Below are 22,063 nucleotides of genomic sequence, written 5' to 3'. Positions count from 1 at the left end.
ACTACAAGAAAAAAGGCTTTTAATAACACCAAAAATGTGTTATCAAAACATACCATAACACTTTTTGATGTGTTAAGACCGACTATGTTATCGTAGGTCAGGGTACTTTACATAACACTTTATCATTGTTATACAGATGTGTTATTATACTGTCAACGATAACACACTTTCTGTGTTATTTTAATAAATAGATAAGTGTTTAATCATATTATTTATAGTCGATTATATAACACATTTCAATACTTATAAATTTGTGTTATACTACACTTTAGTATAACACATTTTTTGTGTTATACTACAATTTAGTATAACACATTTTTTGTGTTATATAATGAAGTTTGCAAAACAAAATTCTTTACTTATAAAAAGTGTTATTGTAATAGATATTATAACACATTTTTCGTATTATTTTAATATTTAGATAAGTTTAAATTCTCATTATATATTCATTTATATAACACTAATTTATTATATTATATTTTTATTTTTTATTATATAATTAAAATTAACTTTCTAATATATACTAGCATCATCAAATGAACTTGATTTTCAAATAACAAAAAGTAAAAACATTCAACATTGTATTAACAATCCACAAATTAGTTTAAAACATTCAACACTGTCATCAACAACAAAATGTTCTTTAAGTATTCAAGTAGTCTTAAATATTCAACATATTGAAAAGTTACTACTTTCAGTACAAAATATTCTACAGGTGCCTAACACAAAGCCTTCAAAATTAAGTATCATTTTCTATTTCGCTTGTCACATCTGCAAAATAAACAAAGAAATATTTTATTGTTATTATCTAGCATTACAAATTACTTCAAAAAAAATGCTATGGAAATTATTTCCAAGAGAGGACACCACATACAAAATAATGAATTCACAACTACACCAAAGCAAATAAAGAAACCAAACACTATACTTTTTTTTTACAAAGGTCACATGGCCTTTTATTATAGTGTAAGTATGACAAAAATATGAATTGTCACTACCCCAGACCTAATTTTTTTTGTCAACAATAAAATAAAGGGCCAAAACATGATTAGAATGGTAAAATGAGACACTTGAAAGTTAAAAGGGCCAAAGTTAGAATGGTAGTGCATAAAAAAATAGGGGCAATGGAGACCCGAGTATATCCACAACAGCAAAAAAGCCACAGCCAACAGCAGATCATAAAAAGTTCTGTAATGCTCTTTTTTAATGCAAAACGAATGTCTATAGTATACACTTTTAAAGTCTAGGTATGCAGTATGCACCTTACAAATGAATTATTTGCTAATCCATGAAAATTTTTAAAAAGCTTAATGGAAGTTTGCCTGAGAACTAATGAGACAAGATAAGGGGAAAAAACTAAATAAATAAATTCAATACCTTCCAAAAGCCTCCCCACAAAAACCTATATAAATAGTTACAAGAGACAGGAAAAGTAAAAGGGAATTAGACGCATGTACAAAAAGTATCATAAGAAACTCAAGTCAACATAGCAACTGATGCAATTCCATTCCATCCATGTACTTAATAATATTGTATGTTCCTTATAAAGTCTATAATACAAATACATATTTATATGTATGCTTACCTTCCTCCAAGGCTACTGTTTAATGCTTTTAATAGCCATGGCTTTGGCTTCTGAGATTCTTTAACCCAACATTCTTGGAACCTACAAAAGGTATAAAAATAATGATGTAACCTTTATCAGTTAAATTCTATTGACAAGAAACTATAAGGTACGAATGACTGCATACTTAGCATTCAGTGTTTCTGTTCTATCCCAAGTATCTAACTTCCACACTTCCTTCTCTGTTATTGGTCTTTGATATGCACGCTGCATAAGGGGATTCATCCAACCAAAGAATGTTCCTGGTAAAAGAAAACACAGCCGAGATATGAATTAATAGATACAACATGAAAGAGGAATGATCAGTAGATGCAAACAACTGTAGGACAGATGAAGATAGAATAAGCTCTGCCTCACTGTATATTTTACTCCATAAAGAAGCAGAGATTAGTTCAAAATATGTCATTTTATTGAAATGACATTTAATCACTCTCTTATTATTATTTAGCATCAAACCTACATTTCAATGGTTTGAAACAAATAAGAAAGTACATATTTGAAAAATAGTTTATAATAAAATTTTAATACGAAAAGAAAATAAAAGTAGTCATATTTACACAACCTCAATGATAATACACACCCCTATAGAAAAAAGAATAAAAAAAATAGCAGTGTCAGGGTGAGACTACATTGGTACACATTTCAGTGGGTTAGTATAGCCCAAATACAAGTGCACCATTTTGGTAGCCGAACATAATTGTCCAGCCATCCAGTGGAGCCAAAACAGACAAATACCCTTGCTCAGCCCAAAAAATAAGAAGCCATGTATATAATACTGTATGTATGAAAAGAACTAAGTTTATAACAATTCAAAGATGATAAAAAAGTAGCCCAAAATAGTAAGAAATAAAACAAACAAAAACTCAAGTAATCAAATTTAAAGTAAGTATTGTTAAAAGAAAAAAAAAACTCAAAGCAATCAAATTTATATCAGGTATAATGACAATGAGTGAGTCAAACTCTAAATTTGTGTAGAAATGCCAGTGAAGTATACAGATCACAATAGAAATCATTTATCATGTCTATTTCTAGTGAGCTCGAACAACTATATAAAATAATACTATAAAAATCCCCACACTACCAGACTATCCTTTACAACTTAATATCAAGATCCTGACACTATAAGAACAGAGATTAAGAGTCTGACACCATAGGAATGACAAAATAAAAAAATTAAATTGTTTATATTAAATCTCAAAGATTTCGCAATAGTGTAACAAGACATTTATAGACCAACTAAAATTTCAAATACATATTCCAGAATATTGAAATCATATATGATACTACTTGGATAAAATAGAAAGTTGGAAATCATGCATTACTCTCTATATAAAAGCACCAACCAATAGGACTAAATTATGAAACTTTAAAAATGAAAATTGAATAAAGAGAATTATAACAGGTTATATAAACCCCCACAGAGCAATAAAAAATCTTCAAAAGTTATCAACAACAAGCATACATGTGAAATAGCAATATGTTAAAATATAAATTTGGTTAGATGCAGTAAATATGAGTATTACGTACTGTCATCTACAGATTCTAGTCACGGTTCTCACCTTTGGCATAAAGCAAACCCAAGTGAGAAAGCATGAACTGACCCTGAAGAACCTGTGGCCACAAGAATATCTGGAAGCTCTGTCGAAGGACCAAATGACAAGGAAAATATAGTCCAAGCTCCTCTCAGCATAGTCCTGAAGAACCAAAGCTAGCTGCAGCTTGATCTAGTCCAAGCTCCTCTCAGCATCCTCAAGCCTCATCTAATATCACAATAAAAATTTACAATAACATATTTATACATATATAGAATATATAGAGAGAGAGGAAACAAAACAAATATTTTTTGCTGCAAAGCAACTCAGTTACCCAAAAAAGCTCATATATTTCAGTTGAGGAAACAAAACTAAGTAGACTAGCAAAAACAAAGGACAAATACAATTTTAAATTAGCAGGGCTTATAGAAAAAGTTTTATTGTTATATTAGCACTGCCTTTAAGACTTCCATTGAATGAGATGTTACTTACACTGCCATTTATCATAACATGAAGTTTCTGCAAGATAAATGGAAAAAAACAAGACAAAAGAAGAAAAAGATTATAGGAAGAAAAATGCTCAAATCAGTGAAGAAACAAAATTAAATAGCAAATTCTGACCAAACAGAATCAGAGCATTCAGACCTCCAATGCTTGTGAAGTCATGCGAATAATCCGAAAAAGAGCACTATGGATTGAAGAAACAGAAAGTAACATGTCCCAGATGACCCCAACCAGCTTTCCTGCGTATGATGTCAACGCGATACCTTTTTTAATCAGTTCAAGCACCTAAAATAGATTTTTTTAAAAAGAAAGAAAATCAGACTGGCATGTAAAGAACCAGTCTTTAAAATATTGACCTCTGATGTGCAAAACTATATTAAACTTGGCAAATTAAATAAGACTACTATAGATTATAAAGGATAAATAAAAATGAATTTATTATCTTCAATATGTAACATTTTTTTAAGCAAGTTAAATAATCTAACTGCATTATGTTTTCTATACTATGACGGAGAAAGATAAGAAAGAACAAGTGATGGAAATAGAGAACCAACTCAAATTCTATAGTAAAACTAAAGGTGTACCTTCAATGTTATTCTCCAGCGAGTATGCTTCGCCTTGTATTTCCAATATTCATGGTTTCCAAGAACATACTGTAGAGAAAAGACAATTAATGCAAGAACAGTATCATTCTCAAATCCTGTTTCCATCAGCTGCATTGTGAAATCCAGCACTGCAACATTTTAAATCGCATATCACAACATGTATTACTTTGGAGTCTATACAATATAAAGCACCATTGAGCTGATCACATGAAATTATTAATTGCCTGCTCTTAAACATACCTGTTGTAGTTAAGAAATAGTTATTCTCGTTCTGCTCACAGTCAATTAATAGCATTGTTGCCAATTTTCCAGAAAGCAACCATGATCTGCTAAAAAAATAAGGCCATACACTTAGACCACAATCTCCATTTTACAGTATAGAATTTATATACGACAAGACAAAGAAAACACAATGAAAATAAGATGCATCATCACCCACTCACAAGGGGCAAAAAATGTGAGAATTTGGGCCCAGATGGAAAAATCTATGAAAATAGAAAAGAAACAATACACAATCGGGAAGGAAATGCAGAACCAATGGAGAACTTAAAATAAAGCAATAGGGCCCTTGCAGGGCAGTGCACTAAAAAAATAACATTAAATAACTTTAAAGTTGAACTACTTCAAGTAAAATTAACAAAATAAGTACAAATTTTACATGGCATAAAGTGAAGAATAAAATAAATATCAATAAACAAAGAAGGACAGTTGAAAAAGAAAGAAAGAAAAAAAAGCATAACGATAGAGGTCATTACACAATTATACAATTTTTTATTTTACTTTTCAAGTCAGCATACAAATTGATGGCACACGCATCCAGTTCAGAGAAGAATACAAAATCTTCTCATAAGAAACGTGCTGGTGGAAAGAGACATATATAAGTTTATACCCAAAAGTATAAAAAAAAAATGCAATATGGATTAGCTTACCATTTCAATCTCTTTGCCAAGATGTTAACACCCATGCCATTATAGCAGCACTATTAGGATTAGGAGATAATTTCCTGACCAAAGTGCAGATGATCTCAACAACCCTGGGCAAAAGATAAGAGACAAGAGCATTAACATGGCAAGAAACAAACATAACACAGTACACAGGAAAAGAACAGTATTTACCACACTCGACTCTCTAATTTCCCACTCACTGCAGTTTCTTGAGCATGAAATGAGCTGCCAATGCCCATTAAAGCAAAACACACAGCCTAGCAGGTATTCCTACAGAAGCTTTTAGTCCAAATCCTTTCCACCTTTTCTATACTGCATATTCAATTTTACAAGACATGTTACTATTTATAGTTGAATCAGAAAGTATAAACATTGATAACAAACAAAAAATGAGTAGAAATAATATTTATAAGGTAAGCTAAAAAATGTACCTATTATTCCATCTTCGAACCAAATATAGACCCTATTGCCAAACATAATGTGTTTAAGTTGTTCCAATTCCAATCCTCACCACGTAATTGTTTGCTTAGCCTCTTTAGCATCTGCATTATACAAGGACAAACAACATAAGATATAGTTTTTAATGAAAATAACATATAACACATCTCTTTTAAGACTAAAATTAGAGTATGGATGTTCATCTCTTGTAATTTTCCAAACTAAAAAGCATACTTTCTGTCTTAATTATAGAATGAATCATGGACAATAATCAGCAGCTAGGTCAATCATCCTTGTAAAGTATCAGTACTAACAAACCAAACAACAAAAAGAGAGCTCATAATCAATAATTAGACTATAAAATTGCTGTAAAATAAATAATTATACAGTAAAGTTAATGAAAAATCAAAAAACTCACACAAACACAAAAATGAACACAACCCAAATCTAAGGGACTATTATTAATTAAAACTGCCATATTAAAATAATTTAAAATATGAACCTAAACTTGTATCAAAGTAAGAACAAAATAAGTGAGGAAAGAAAGGTGCGAATAGAGAACAGAGAGTATAGAATCACCTTGCTAATTTATTTATATATACACAAAAATTAGAATAAAGAAGAACATGACAAAAGCAAGTAAAATTACTTGTTCACATTTGAGGATGAATTGAAAGAATTAAAAAGTAGTTGGATGTAACCTATACCTATGTACTGTTTGGAATTCTTTAACAAGTCTATTAAAGGATGAACTTACTATACATTAATTAAAGACTGTTTTCATGGGAATGAGTTATACAACTTTTTCTTTAATAAAAAAGTTGAAAATTTTAAGGACTAACCTTGTGGCCATTGCTGCCTGAATCTCTTCTAACATGTCTTTTAAGATTCTTTCCAAATATTCGAACAGAGCTAGCTCTTAGCATATCATTTCAAACAACCATCACTTTTATGACCAAGGATTCCTTTTTATAAAATTAAAAAAAATCAAATTTCAAACACAGTTCCTAAATCCCAAGACCCTTCTTCCATTAACAAAAGCAATTAACTTTTCAGCCTCATTACCTACTAATTTAGGATTTAGTGAAAAGATAAAAAAGCAGGATAAAGCAGGAAGTCACTTTGAGCAAGAGCATCCTGAACCTACAGGTACAGCAGCATTCTAAATACTATTCCCTGGTGTCTAAATAGCTAGCAAATAGAGTGGAAATTTAATTAAACTTAAGTTAACCAAGTTGTGAAATTCCCAGTTTTTATAATAGTATAATTCATGTCCTAAATGATGGTAATAGTAGCCAGGTACCCAGGCAACAAGAGACATTTTATTTAAAAAAATTGAATGGCATCAAGCTTAAGCAGCTCAATAAGCAATGCATAATAGTAAACCTGTCGTTGGATTTGGAGGTTAAAAGATAGAAAAAAGATATGTATTTAAACAAAATAATGTGAATAGGAAATGAATTATACGGTGTGGATGATATAAAAAGCATGAAAATTTTGAACAAGGACACCAGCAATCTACCATGGATTTCCCGCTGAATCAAGTAAAGAATACCTACACCAGAAATATGTGGAAATTGTAACTTAAGACTTGAGAATCTAAAGATGATGTTTATTGGACCAATTAAAAAACTAAGGAAAAGGGTGTACGACCAAGAGCTCTTCTTTCAAACCTGGATGCAATTGCATCAAGATATGCCCCAAGGAAATTGAAAGTGCTGTGACAGATACAGATTTTGAAGGTTCCTTGTATTCTGCTACCTGCAAAAAAACTAAAGAAGGTCCATCCAACATCACTGCCAAAGTTGAGGCAGATGCAATCTGTGCCTAGGTATCATGGATTCAAGAGTTAGCAAGGAACACTAAAAAAGAAAATCATAATATTTTAGGTTCTTAACTTAAACAAATTTCCCAAAAAAGAGCAGCAATATATACCTTCTAATAAGGGTCAAATAGCAAGCATGTCATCAGAGTTGCTTCAAACTTCTTGATTATCAGAAAGTTGAATAAAATAAAACAATAATGCAAGAAAATTAAGCATTTTGACATTAATAATATATATAATTATAGTTTGGAAGAGTTAATTCTTCACCTTGGTTGTAATACATCACAAGTTGGCAAGAGCAATGTCCATTGAGTAGTAAATGATTTAGAATCAGCTTGACAAAGATCCTTCCCATCAAATTTCAAAGACAAATTCCATGAGCTTTCAAAGGTTCATTCTAAAGCAAACAAACAAAAAATAATAGAGAGGGGTTGGAATAAGAACCTAGAAATAAATTAACTTGATGCAATCCAATGCTGCTATTCTAACCCTTAATTTCATAGCACTGTCAGTATCTTTAACTGATGCATCACTATCGCTGAAGTCTAAATCATCAGATGTAAAATCTTGTCTAGAAGATTCAGGATCTCAGGAACTAGGAGAACTCCAAGCTGAAATGTCCCTTTTACGCAAGTGTGGAGGCATGTATGGAGCACGATCTGTTCTTTTAGGGTCTTCCAAAGGCGACTTGAATTCTTTTATGCTAAGTTCCTTCTCCTTGTGACCATCAAACTGAGCTTGTAACAATTTACAAAACTACAACAATGAAGTAATAGTTTACAAATGAGATATACTTCAAACTTTTACAAACACACTAAGAAAACCATGGAAAGTTTTCATTTAGACTTCAAAATTCTATTAACTTAAAACACTAATATAGCTATAATTTTTCAAGCAAGGATAGTGATAAATAAACTTGTTGAAGTAGCACTAATGAAATTTAAGTTGAGCTTTTTATGTCCCACGACATAAAAAGCAACATTCCATCATTATTCTCACAGAACCACCAAAATAGAAAAATAAATAAATAAAAACGATGAAAATAAAAAATTCGCATACCAATTGGACTTTCAGTTGCACCTCTCTCTGTTAACACCCAAATTCCTGGTCCTTGCATAAATGAATTATAAAACAAAAACAATATATGTTATCAAGAATCAAAGGAAACCATAATGAATCTTTAAAGTATAAATTCTATCCAATCAGATGCCCAGTTTAATATTGAAAAGAAGAAACATGATAGAATATAAGAGTACAAAGGAACGATTAATACAAGTAACAAACATGGAATTGTTAAGAACTAAGAGCATGGAGAATTCTAGTTTTATTTTATTTTAGTACAAAGCTAAAATCAACTTTAGAATATTCCATCCAAACCTGCCATCAAAATAAATTAAGATCTTTATTCCTAGGAGAGAAGAAGGTCTAAACTACACTATCCGTTAAGGTGTTCTTCTTTTTTTTTTTTAAAATACAAAATTAATAAAGATTACTCTTTTGGGTGCTTGTCTGTGATTGTATATAGCTAAAATATCATGAAGGGATCTTGACTATATACCTCCAAAACTATATCTACATATTTCACAATCAGAATACTAAAATCTAAAATTTCTGGTGAGGAATGGTAAACTATTCACTCAAGCATCATTCAAGACAAGAAATCCAAATATACCCCTCAACGGCGTAAGCCTTATACCCAGCCACCATTTTCTTCCTCTGCAACTCAGGATCGTTCAAGCTCCAGCTTGGTGCACACTCGGGGCTCTACAGCGGAACGGGTGCAGAATCGCGCTTGGTGGTGTCCCGCGAATGGAAGTCACACTAGGTCAAAGGCACGCAGAGGTGGGCTCGCACCTGGGGTCACTTGGTTTGGGGGTTGGGTTCATGGGTGCCTGAGATTTGGAGCTTGGCTCGGAGAAAAATGGTTGTGAGGATGGTGGTTAGGTGGTTAGAGCTGAAGCATGGGATTGACTTCGGAGACGGAAGAAAACGGGGGAGTTTGTCTGAAAAAGAAGAAGGAATTAGTAAAAAAAATATATAACTTTTACAAGTTATAGGCAGGCGGGTTCCCAAAATAAATTACCGCTCTTTTTTACTATTCCTTTGCCACACATATATATATAAGTATATCATAATACTTTTTCAATAGTATTATATTTATGTGTTATGAAAAAGGATATTTGGTGTAGTGAGTAGTGGGGATCACCAACTTGAACAAGGTTCAAAACCTTTGTCCAAAAGCTTATTTCCCCCTATTCTCTAAGCACTAAGGGATCTCTCTAGGAAATAGCTCTCTGGAATTATCAAGCCTCTATGGTGTATTTTCCAGCCAAGTGCTTTGTGGATGGAAAATTGTGTCTTATAAGTGAGCATTAGGCTCCTATTTATAGAGTTTTGAGACACACTTTGAATTTCAAATTCCACCAACCCCCATGGTTGTTACCAATGATTAATTGGATGTTTATGGAATTAAAATAGAGATTTGGGAGTTACTTGGCTGTTGGAAACGTTCAAAATTGGATAAAACCGAAGTTTGGAAAATGTCGTCAGCCGCTCAGGCCGCGGCCTGAAAAACATGAGCCGCGACCCACGATGTTTTCTGCCTCTTGGGCCGCGGCCTGAAAAACATAGGCAGCGGCCCAAGTCGTTTTTTCAGCAACTAATTTTCTAAATTTGCCAAAATGTTCCAAATTCATTCTCACTTGATTTTGTAACTTCCATACACATTATGAGAGTTAAAATCACATCTCTAATAGCCATATCTTTTATGGCTTTTGAGAAATTCAAATCAAAATGTGTAATATCAAATCTACACATTATTGGGTAATATTTGGGAGTTACAAGTTTTTTTTTTTTTTTGTAACTCCAAAATATGTCACATTTGCCACACACATGTGTCCAATTTTTGTGACTCTTAATAATATGTTACAAGGTGTGACAAATCATATTTGTGTGACAAATCACATTATGTCACGTTATTTAATCTAACATTATATTATTTAAAATAATATAACATTCCCCCACTTAGATTAAATAATCACATTTTGTAACACTTATTTAATCAAGCAAAATATTATATTATAATATTAATACCTTTTATTCATATTATACTAATAATACAAAATATATATATATATATATTGTATTCATTATATAATATGTGGTACTTCCCTTTTAAAGATTTTTAAATATTTTGTATTAACTTTCCCTAATTACTATGGTATAATATACAACTCGTCAATTAAATAAGCAAATAAACCTATGTGCATGTATCAAATACACATTTATATTCCAATCTCAGCATGTATGCCCGTATGTCCATTTCAAATAGAGATCTCTATAACAATTTTAAAATCCATAACAAAAAATAATACAGTGAAATAATCAAAACAATAAACCAATATGTTTATTATTAAACGTTTCTTCAAAAAAATAAACTTTGTTCTATTTTGATTATGTAATGAAACACATAAAACAAAACTTTATATAAATGTTTGTTTATTCATTTATTATTTTTTTTAAGAAATAAACATCATAAAATAAACTATTTTTATAGATTTATGTGGTACCTCCAACGTGTTATTGTAAAATTAATGTATTCGATAAACATATTGGTATATCTCTTTTATATAAAAAGTGTGTAGATAACAAAAATTGTTGATTTTAACGGTTTGTTTTGTTAACTTTAGCGGAATATACTTTTAAAACTAACTAAAAATAGATATTTATTAATAATATTAATATAAATTCAAATGTTATAAAATATCATTATTATAATAATATATAATACAAGGCAAGATATTTAATAATTATATTAATATAAATTTAAATGTTATAAAATATTATTATGATAATAATATATCTTAATTTTTTTACTAATTATATTAATATGAATTCAAATATTATAAAATATTATTATTATAATAATATTTAATACAAGAATTCAAACATTTATATAATCTAATTCTCAAATTTCTTTGATAACTTTGTAGAATGTCATATCACATTCAATGAGATTTTTATCTTAGGAACAAGATACTTGAAAAGTTTTGGCGACAATACTAACACCATACTTTTGTGTCTTTCTACTATTATCACGATTCATTGTGTTAAATTGAATATCATTTATATAATAAGATTGATATTTAATCACATTAAATGTGGGTCTCGTGATTTCCATTTTTGGGCGTCGCACGGGGCTGGAGCAAATCGCACGAGAGAGAGAGAGAGAGGGAGAAAGATAGATAAGCTTAATTTTTAAAGTCTGAATTTTTTTTAAGGTAATGCCGACAGCTTATAGTTGTCTTTATTGGCCCTAATAGCGATTAAGCTATAGGCATTGCTCCAATAGTGTGTCGGCATTATCTTTAAAACAATTAATATTTTAAACATACATATTAAAAAAATTATAACTAATAAATTTATAGAAATTTTAAAATTATTTTACAATATTTAACCAATCAATAAAACAACTCGTTTTTAACTAATACTAATTTTATAAATATGTTAATTTAACTATCTTATTCTTTATATCAAAACTAATTTTAATTTTAATATAAAAATTACTATAAATACAAAAGTTAATAATATGAATAATTTAGAAACAAAAAAAATCTAGTTTTAAAAGTTTTTAATAAATACATAGTTTTTATAAATATATATTTATATAATTTAGCTTATTTTTAAATTTTAATTTTTAGATTTTTTTATTTGAATTTCGACGACATTTTATAACTTTCGGTATTGAGCTTTTATTTACTGTCGGCGTTGAGCTCAATAGTGACAAATTTTAACTGTCAGTATTGGTCTCGAATTAACTATCAGCGTTGGGGTCAACTCAATAGTTTTTAATTGTGGGCATTGGTCCCGAATCAACTATCGGCGTTGGGGTCAATAGCGACAGTCAAAAGCAACGGTGACAGTTATTCATTGTTGGCGTTGGTTTCTATGCCTATAGTTTTAACTGTCGGCGTAGAATCGCACTAAGCAATTACGACAATCAACGTTGACTGTCGTGGTTGGATGTCAGGAAATCCCAGTTTTGTAGTAGTGAATTTACTTTTTATAAATAATTTTTAACTTTTTGAATAAATACATGGTCCAAAGGTTAATTTTTTAAAATAAAGGGTCAAAATGGGCAATCTGTAAAAATATAGTGTTCAAATAATCGATCTATCTATTTTTATTTTTAACCTTTTGACAAAAATTGAGGTCCACAAGTTAATTTTTAAAAATAAAGAGTCCCAATGGGTAATCAGCTAAAATGCAAGATTCAAAATGGTGTGAATCCTTACAGAAAACATAAATTATATAAATATATATCTTTACTTTTTATAAATAATTTTTAACCTTTTGAATAAATACGTCCAAATGTTAATTTTTAAAAATAAATGGTCAAAACAAGTAATTGACCAAAATACAATATTCAAATAATCGATATTTCTATTCCTATTTTTAACATTTTGACAAAACATGAGGTCTAAAAATTAATTTTTAAAAATAAGGGCTCAAATGGGTAATTGGTCAAACTAACTCTTACACAAAATATAAAATTTTTTATACATAATTTAGATTTTTTTTAAAAAAAAAACATTGTGATCAAGACGCCCTCACCTAAGCATATAGTGAAAATAAATCCTTATCACACAATCTCTAAAAATATATTTAAAAATATATATATATTTTTTAATAATTACAAAATATTGTACAAATCACGGTTTAGTTTTCTAGTTTCATTATAAAGAAAGTAATATAAATACTCATAATTATAAGAAACGTGATGTATTTATATCCATTTGCTTAGTAAATTTAATTAGCTTTTTCAATAGGTGATCTAAAAAATGCAAAATTTGGCAACAAAAAAAAAATGATATAAAAAATAATTAATAGTAATATTGTAATTAAAAAATATGCATTAAAATCTGTCACTAATGTTTAATGACTATATTATAAATAAAAAGATATATATAAATTTGACATTAAGTAGTGTTGGACAATATATTGATGTAATATTTAGTGTTATGATCAACCTCATATTTCAACTTCCTATTTTAACCTCTTAGTCAACTTTCGTCTTCAAAAACACATGCCGGAGTATTTTTTTTTTCAAATTTTTTTCATGATGGTGTTCGTTGTAGTTACAACATCCTTCCTGCAAATTTTCGAAAAATTCTGAATAATTTACATTGCCGGAAACAAAATTCTTAATATTTCTTGATATTCCAATTAACACGCGGGTTCAAAAAAATACAAACTTGTTTTTTACACTATAAACTATTCAGAATTTTTCGAAAATTTACAAGATATATATTGTAACTACAACGAACATCACCTTAAAAAAATTTGGAAAAAAAAATTCTCCAACACATATTTTCAAAGACAAAGGTTGACTAAGAAGTTGAAATAAGATGTTGTTAGCACTTCTCATACATAAAATGATAAATTGTCCTTTTTTAATAATATTTTTATATATTTATATCCTAGCTGGATAACCAATTTTTTTTCTTCTTTTTAAAAGGAATATTTCATTAAAAACAAGCAAATTACAAAGGAATTGGCAAGTTTGTCATCGAGGAGAACAAGCAACAGAGGGCAAAGCCACACTCTACATAGCAAAAGCTTTCTGACTCAAACTAACACTTGCTAAAGAATGAGCAAGCCCATTATAGTATCTCTATGCTCAATTAATCTAATGTCTAAAAAAATCATGAATTACAAGTAACAACAAAGTGATTTAATGTTCAAAATGATACCATGCCATCAACATCACTGTAGAATCTGTCTTTTTTTCTTCAGCAAATATCCGCCTACCGCAAATTTAGACCTCACAAAATATTAATCATGTCCCCCTGTATAACGTGCATGTATTATCATAGAGCTTTTATTATACTTCCAAAAAAATCGAGTGAAATGTATTGACCACACGTCACCGAAAACAAAAACGAGAAACATGTGTTCTGACAGGCCCTTCGTCGGCCACCAATGAAGATATAGAAAAAATTAAGAGGGCTGATATTTATAAATCTATGGAGGTATGTTTTAGATGTAATTTCTTTCTGCTTATATATTATAAGTAATGTGTGGCATTTGTACAAAATATCATAGACCTCAAATATATTTAATCACTATTGTAGTGATTGTTAGTATTTTTGGCACTTAATCAATAGGTTGTAACTTTATTTTTTTTATGTGACGGTGAATAATGTAGTTACAAGTAACCCATCACAAATTTTTAGAAAATTCTAGATAATTTAAGATGCCGAAATTATGATTCAAGTATTTTGTTATACACACATATAAACTTTGAAATAAGCATGCGTATTATAGACTGTTTGAATCCTGATTTTGACATCCTAAATTATTTAGAATTTCTTAAAAATCTGCGAGAGATCACCTGTAATTACATTATACACCATTATATAAATATAAATAAAATTGCAACTTATTTATGTATAAAAATAATAAATTACCTATTAGGTATCACTACCAATAATTTTCTTATATATAAATATATGTAGAGAGGAAAACAAAGTTATGAATGTTAACCAAATAGCTTTAATTTTACAGTATATGTATTGCCTCAACAAATAATTATAATCATGATAATGATGATTACTAACATAAAATATATATATAGAATTTTATTTTATAAATCAAGTCAGCCTACTAAGTATAGTTCCAAAAAGCAATATGTGTTCATGTATTCCTTGTTCTTAAGCACTCTCAGTAGGTGTTATCTACTTTATCTTTCAAATTATCTTTTAAATTACTTCATTAAAATCCTATTACTTTTTTCTTTTATCTCAAATTTTTACATTAGACCATACATCAGATTCTTTATATTTTCTCTCTACATTATTTAAATATTATATTTTTAAATATCTTTATTAATTAAAATAATAGAAAAATGAAATAAAGAATAAACAAATAATTAATTTAGAAAGAGAAAGAATAAAAAGGACAAAAATAATAATAAAAAATATTTGAAAAAGATGTAAGTCTTAGCTACATGTAGAGTTGAAAATATGATGAGCTAAAACAGATCGATGAGTGATTTAACTCATCCCATGGAGTATGTTTTTGATGACTTTGAGCTCAATTTTATAGTTTTAGCTATTATAACTCACTTATTATGAGGCTCAACCCAATAAAAAAACATTTCTAATTAAATTGTATGTGCATGTATCTCATTTGTCTTATCACTTAAATATTGACACATTATATATTTATTTTAAAAAATTGAGAAAAACTTAGTATCGTTAAAACTTCAAGAAAAACTTTTTTGAGAAAAAACTCAAGAGGAAAAAAATAATAGTAATGAGATATTATTAATAATAGTCATCGATGTGAATAAAAGAGTCAATACAATAAGAATGCCTGAGATGCCATAACATATATTCATTTTTAGGCAAAACTAATTTGATTAAGAATTGAGTCACATAATTTCAGACTCGAGGACAATAAAAATCTATTTATTTAAATCTTTTAGTTTTCACATATTTATTTAAATTTATTATTCCACAGATAAATGAAAAACGATTTTAAAAGAATTCGCGACAAATTTTGAAAATTTGAACCAGACAAATTAAGAGAATTAAAAAATTTATGCTTGTTCAAATTCATTCAGAAATTTCTGCCTCTCTTATTCATTCAGAAAGTGGCATTTATTCAGAAATAGTATTTATTTGGTATAAGTTGTCATTTTCAGTGTACAATTTAGAAAGTGGCATTTAATATTAATTTCGTACAATAGTTAATATTTCCAACAATCTTTCTGACGGGAAATATTGGTTGAGTTGACCTCGGTTTAGGTTTGCAATACATCATGACAATATACCCATAAAAAATGGAATCTAAATAAATACTAAATATTTCAAAAGAGTTACACTTATAATACTAAAACAAAATATTTAGTGCAAAAATACCAAATATTACAAAGGATATTTGTGGCGACAATATCAATTTTTTTTACTGACAATTGCACGTTAATATCAATTCTTTTATTTTGGCAGCATAAATATTAAATATTTGTTAATAGTTGCACTTAAGTACTAAATTTTTTTTATTTGTAGTAAAAATATCAAATATTTGTTAATATTTGCAGTTAAGTACAAATATTTTAAAATAATATTGTAAAATTAAAATTGATTTTATAAATTTTTAAAAAAATAATTTAAGAAAATTTTGCCGCTATGATGCTAAAATTTTGATATTATTGATTTTATACATTTTTTAAAAATAATCTAAGAAATTTTTGGTGCTATGATGCTAAAAATTTGATATTATTGTTGTAAAAAAAATTAGATATTTAACTGCAATTATGAACAAAGATTTGATATTATTACCGCTAAATTAAAATAATTGATATTTAAGTACAACTAAAAACAAAGATTTGATATTTTCCACAAACATCCCTATTAATTACAAATTGGGTACAAATGTTGGTGGTACCACTCTATGTGTGGTCATTTTTGTTAGACATGTGTTAATCTTTTATTGTTACACCTATTAAATAATTTTAAAATATATGTAAAATAAGTTGAAAAAAAACATGTTAAATTAAAAATATTTATTAAAATCTTAAAAATATAATAGATAAATAAAAATCAATTACTTAAAACTTAAAAAAATATTGTTCCTATTTTAAAACACAATAAACAAATAAAAATCTATTAATTTAAAACTATAAACACATAAAAAAAAACTTGTATAATGAATCCTAAAACTAATTTTCTTTATATAAAAAATGTGTAGATGACGAAAATTCTTAGTTTTAACGGTCTTTTTTGTTAACTTTAATAGAATATTCTAAATATTTAATGGAATATATCTTTAAAATTAATTAAAAATAGATATTTATTAATTATATTAATGTAAATTTAAATATTATAAAATATTATTATTATAATAATATTTAATATAAGACTACATATTTAATAATTATATTAATATAAATTCAAATTCAAATGTTATAAAATATCATTATTATAATAATATATAACACAAAATATTTAATAATTATATTAATGTAAATTCAAATGTTATAAAATATTATTATGATAATAATATATAATGCTAATTTTTTTATATTTATATAAATATGAATTTAAATATTATAAAATATTATTATTATAATAATATTGAATACTTATATTAATATAAATTTAAATATTATATATATGTGTCGTGTGTATATTATATTATGTATACATAATACATAATCTTAATTTTTATTAAAAAAATATGATTTATATTTTTAAAAAAAACATGTTATTTTTTTATTTGAACTAACTCATATAAATATATAAATTCATATTGAATAACAATAAATATATACAAATGTCGTGTGTATATAAATAGTATGACTGTGTAACTACATAAGAAATTATAATAGCATTTATCTTCTATCAAGAATAAACAAGCTTATTATTCAATCATTAATGTGTAATTTGAATAATATCATGAATGTTTTGTACCTTAAATATGATAGTTTATGATCTAAAATGTTATCATATTATATATATATATATTTAAAAATCATAAACAATGTTTTGGTTTAATTTTTCTTTTAATATATTTATGTTATTCTTTTATAGATAATATTGTTTATTTATTTGAAATTTATATGACAATCATACAAATTTAATAAAAATAATTAATAAATTCTATAAATAAAAATAAGCAAACATACATATTGCGTGTATCTAGTAATAAAAATATATCAAGAAGGGAAGATCAAGAAAGCATCTAGGTGGTGAAAGGCAACAACGAGTTGTGAGAGTGACGACGCCAGTGAGAAGCTTCTAGGTGGCAACGCTTCCCGGAGAAGAGGAGTGGTTGGGTTGTGAGCTACAAAGGGTGATGTGGATTATGAGTGTTGGGCCCAAAATGTTCGGCCCAAAAACCGTCTCCATTTTATGTATACTAAAACAGGTCATTTTGATCTTGCAGAAGCTCCGAAGATAGAAGCCACGGGTCAGAGGCGACCTGCGCCTCTGACCTCTGTATATTTAGTTGAACCAAATACATTTTGGGGGGAAATTCAGTTATTTCTCCCACCAATCAGGGACTCAGCTTAACCAACTAACCTCCTCACATTTTTGTTCTATAAATACTGTACTCTTATTCAAATGAAGGCATCGAAAAAAGAAACTGACTTAGGCATCGGAGTGTCTTTCTTGCAGGTACCCCCGATGGTTCAACAATTGTCAAAGTTATCATCGACATCGGAGAATTAGAATTCATCGGCAAATACCTCTAGATACAAAAAGGCAAAGTTGTTGCATCAACAAATTGGCACCGTCTGTGGGAAACACCTATTCCCTCTTTACCCACATTGTCAAATCAAGAACTCTTTCCTTGCAATCAAGATTCACTCGGACACAAAAGCCATGCCGGTGAAGAACAACGGAGCGTCGAGTACCGTCGCCCAGGTCGCCTCACCAACGGATGTGGGCGACCAAACCGACAGGATGTGTCACCTGCTGGAGGCTAGCCAGCAGAGATCCGACGAAGCCATTAGGGCGCTGACCGAAGCTCAGGCCAGACTCGAAGAAACTGAGATCGCCGAATTACAAAAAACCAATGAAACTACACACAGGGCCCAAGACAAAGAGAATCTCGACCTTGATAGGACTGGAGCTCCAATCGTCCAGATCGACTCCCCTGTGAGAAGCACGCAGCACGTCAGGGAAGGGTCCCAAGGCCCTCTTCCATCTTCTCCAACTCGTCTTCATCAAGGGGCTGAGGAACAGCAGGCAGTTCACTGCATCACACCTATGCGAGCTGGTGTAGAGCCCACAAGAACAACCCAACCAGTCGCCGAGAATGGGCCCCAGCAAACCCAACAACGGGTTGCGCAAGGTGCACCAGCCGAGGACCGTGCCCCCTCTATCCGGTTCTTGGATAGTTGGAAAGAAGAGATGCTGGGAGAAGTGATGCAGAAGTTCTCAAACGAGAGGTTTGGTCACGCTACTGAACACATGGACTTGGTTTCAAGAACCACTGAGAGGTCGCCTTTTGCAGAGTTGATACAGAACGAGCCCAAACCACGGGACTTCGTAATCCCTCCACTGCCCACATTTAATGGAAAAGGAGACCCGCTGAACCACCTATTCCAATTCCAACAGAAGATGACCCTGGAAGCCAAAAATGAAGCCATACAATGCAAAGTCTTCTCCACAACTTTTTATGGGCCAGCCCTGCTATGGTTAAGGCAGTTGAAACCTGGTTCTGTCAACAATTTCGGTGATCTCTGTAGAGCCTTTCTCCAACAGTATAATGCTAACCGTGAAGCACCACGAACAATGGCAGATCTCTACCAAATCGAGCAAGGCGAATATGAACACCCAAAGTCATACCTACAACGTTTCATCGACCTTGTACATCAAATCCACGATGTTGAACCAGTCACCGCAGCTAACCTCTTCGTCAAAACCCTAAGGTGGGATCTCTCTTACACGAAAAACTCACCATGACACCACCGTATGACATGGCTGAAATCCAGATCCGCGGCGAGGGCGTCTTTATGGTCCTGGAATTTTGAGAGCGTGCGCAAAAGAAGTCTGCACTCATCTCCACTCCACCAGCAAATAACCCTTCTCCCCCACCTGCAAGGGACGACAAGAGGAAGAGACAGAAGACGAATCACATGAAAGGAGGAAAAAGGCCAAAACCAAATCAAGATCCATCACGATACCCCTCTTTCGAATACATCGTACCTCAGGAGGTCATCTATGAAGAAAACAAAGACAGGCCCATTTGGCGTGAACCGTACAAAATTACCACTCCCCCTGAAAGAAGAGGTAAAAACAGGTTCTGCCTCTTCCACGAGGATCATGGCCATACAATCTCCGAGTGCCACAATCTCCACAATCAGATCCAGGCCCTCATGAGAAGTGGAGGATTAACCTAGTACATTAAAGGGACAAGCAGACCCGGCGTCTCACAGCTTAACACTGCTTCTGCCCCAACAACACCGGTAGTAGACTCCCTGAATATGGCCACCACGAGCTCACAAGAGCCTCTCAAAAAAATCCCCATGATACATGAGATCGCGGAGCTCATCAAGGAACAAGAACAGGCATCCAAAATTCATAGGAGAATGGAAGAAAGGGTGAAGCGATATAGATCATTAGGCCACACAGTCAACCTTGTCACTTCGGAGGACAGATGCTATCCAGCCTCTGCAATCACCTTCACAGAAGATGACTTGCGGGGAGTGCACCTACCCCATGACGACCCTTTAGTCATTTCGTTACAGGTCGACCATTGCCAGTTGGGAAGAGTTTTGATCGATGGGTGCAGTGGGGTTGATATTCTCTTCTGGGAAGCCTTTCAGAAGATGGGACTCGAAGAAAGTCAGATCAGGCCCTATGTTGCACCAATCTTGGGATTTAACAGCCAAAGGGTATACCCGAAAGGCGTTGTTAGATTAAACGCGGTAGCTGCAGAACGCACCTTGCCAATGGACTTCCTCATCGTGGACTCCATCACAAGCTACAATGCCATCATGGGAAGGAGTTGGATCCACAGAATGCAGGGAGTGGTCTCAACGTTGCACCAAGTTATGCGGTGCCACTCACCCAACAGCCGGTATACAATCGACATAAAAGGGTGTCAGAAGCAGGCCAAGAAATGCTTCCTTACCCTAAAAGAGATAAATGATTTTGGCACCTCCTCTCCTGACGACAACCCCACCAAATAGCAATCAAAGAACGGCTTACCAGCATGTCTCAAAGGCATAGATGTAGAGGAAGATCGCGAAAAGCCCCAGACCACCCTTGATGATCTAGAGGAATTCTGTATAGATGATGATGACCCATCCAAAATAGTGCTGGTAAGTACCAAGCTTCCTGAGGAAGAAAAGCAGACCCTAATCCAATTCCTGAAAACTAGAGTTGAGACCTTCGCCTGGTCTCCACATGATATACCAGGAATAGACCCTTCTGTCATGAATCACAGCCTCAGCATATCAAATAGCTTCCCGCCCGTCAAACAAAGGCAGAGGAGGTTTGCTCCCGAAGTCAACCAGGCCATACAAGAAGAGGTACAACGGCTTCTGAGCATAGGAGCAATCGAAGAATGCCTGTATCCTAGTTGGCTAGCCAACCCTGTAGTGGTCCCAAAGAAAAACAAAAAAAAAGAGTATGCATAGACTACACCAACTTAAACAAAGCATGTCCTAAAGATAGATACCCTCTCCCGAAAATTGATCAGATGATAGATGCCACGGCAGGGTTCGAAATAATGAGCTTCCTTGATGCCTACTCAGGATACAATCAGATCCCAATGAAGGCAGAAGATCGAATCCATACAGCCTTCATAACAAAATGTGGCTTGTACTGTTACAAAGTTATGCCCTTCGGACTAAAGAATGCAGGAGCAACATACCAAAGGCTGATGCACAAATGGTTTTCCTCATTGCTTGGGAGGAACATGGAAGTATATATCGATGACATGGTCGTCAAGTCTCGACAAGGTGTTACACATGTGGACGATTTAACCGAATTCTTTGACATCCTCAACACCTATAAAAAGAAATTGAATCCAACCAAGTGTGCTTTTGGGGTGTCCTCTGGCCAGTTCTTAGG

At 31.2% G+C, this 22,063-nt stretch overlaps 2 protein-coding genes and 1 long non-coding RNA gene across 4 annotated transcripts; 1 reads left to right on the top strand and 2 right to left on the bottom strand.

Moving 5' to 3' along the window:
• Positions 1 to 1,556: 1,556 nt before the first annotated feature.
• Positions 1,557 to 4,603, bottom strand: LOC133803764 (ABC transporter C family member 12-like). Of its 2 annotated transcripts, XM_062241875.1 has the most exons (4): positions 4,245 to 4,492; positions 3,184 to 3,384; positions 1,752 to 1,866; positions 1,557 to 1,666 (listed from the first exon to the last, which is right to left on the bottom strand). In XM_062241875.1, the coding sequence occupies exons 2-4, from the start codon at positions 3,215 to 3,217 to the stop codon at positions 1,582 to 1,584; spliced, it is 234 nt and encodes a 77-aa protein (XP_062097859.1). In that variant the 5' UTR covers positions 3,218 to 3,384; positions 4,245 to 4,492; the 3' UTR covers positions 1,557 to 1,581. The 2 variants fall into 2 exon arrangements, with proteins under 2 accessions (XP_062097859.1, XP_062097858.1); XM_062241874.1 differs by lacking the exons at positions 1,557 to 1,666; positions 1,752 to 1,866; positions 3,184 to 3,384 and adding an exon at positions 3,393 to 3,945 and having other exon boundaries at positions 4,245 to 4,603.
• An 879-nt stretch (positions 4,604 to 5,482) lies between these two features.
• LOC133807264 (uncharacterized) lies at positions 5,483 to 5,731 on the bottom strand. Its single transcript, XR_009879242.1, has 2 exons — positions 5,641 to 5,731; positions 5,483 to 5,521 (listed from the first exon to the last, which is right to left on the bottom strand). It is a non-coding gene; the product is annotated as an uncharacterized LOC133807264 (long non-coding RNA).
• A 14,738-nt stretch (positions 5,732 to 20,469) lies between these two features.
• LOC133805678 (uncharacterized) lies at positions 20,470 to 21,177 on the top strand. The gene has a single exon (XM_062243844.1). It carries the CDS (start codon positions 20,470 to 20,472, stop codon positions 21,175 to 21,177), a length of 708 nt encoding a protein of 235 aa, XP_062099828.1.
• The last annotated feature ends 886 nt before the right edge of the window (positions 21,178 to 22,063 follow it).

Source organism: Humulus lupulus, chromosome X (assembly GCF_963169125.1).
Source record: "Humulus lupulus chromosome X, drHumLupu1.1, whole genome shotgun sequence".
Lineage (NCBI taxonomy): Eukaryota > Viridiplantae > Streptophyta > Magnoliopsida > Rosales > Cannabaceae > Humulus > Humulus lupulus.
The sequence above is the reverse complement of the archived record's forward strand: the minus strand, read 5'-3'. Positions and strand labels throughout refer to the sequence as shown.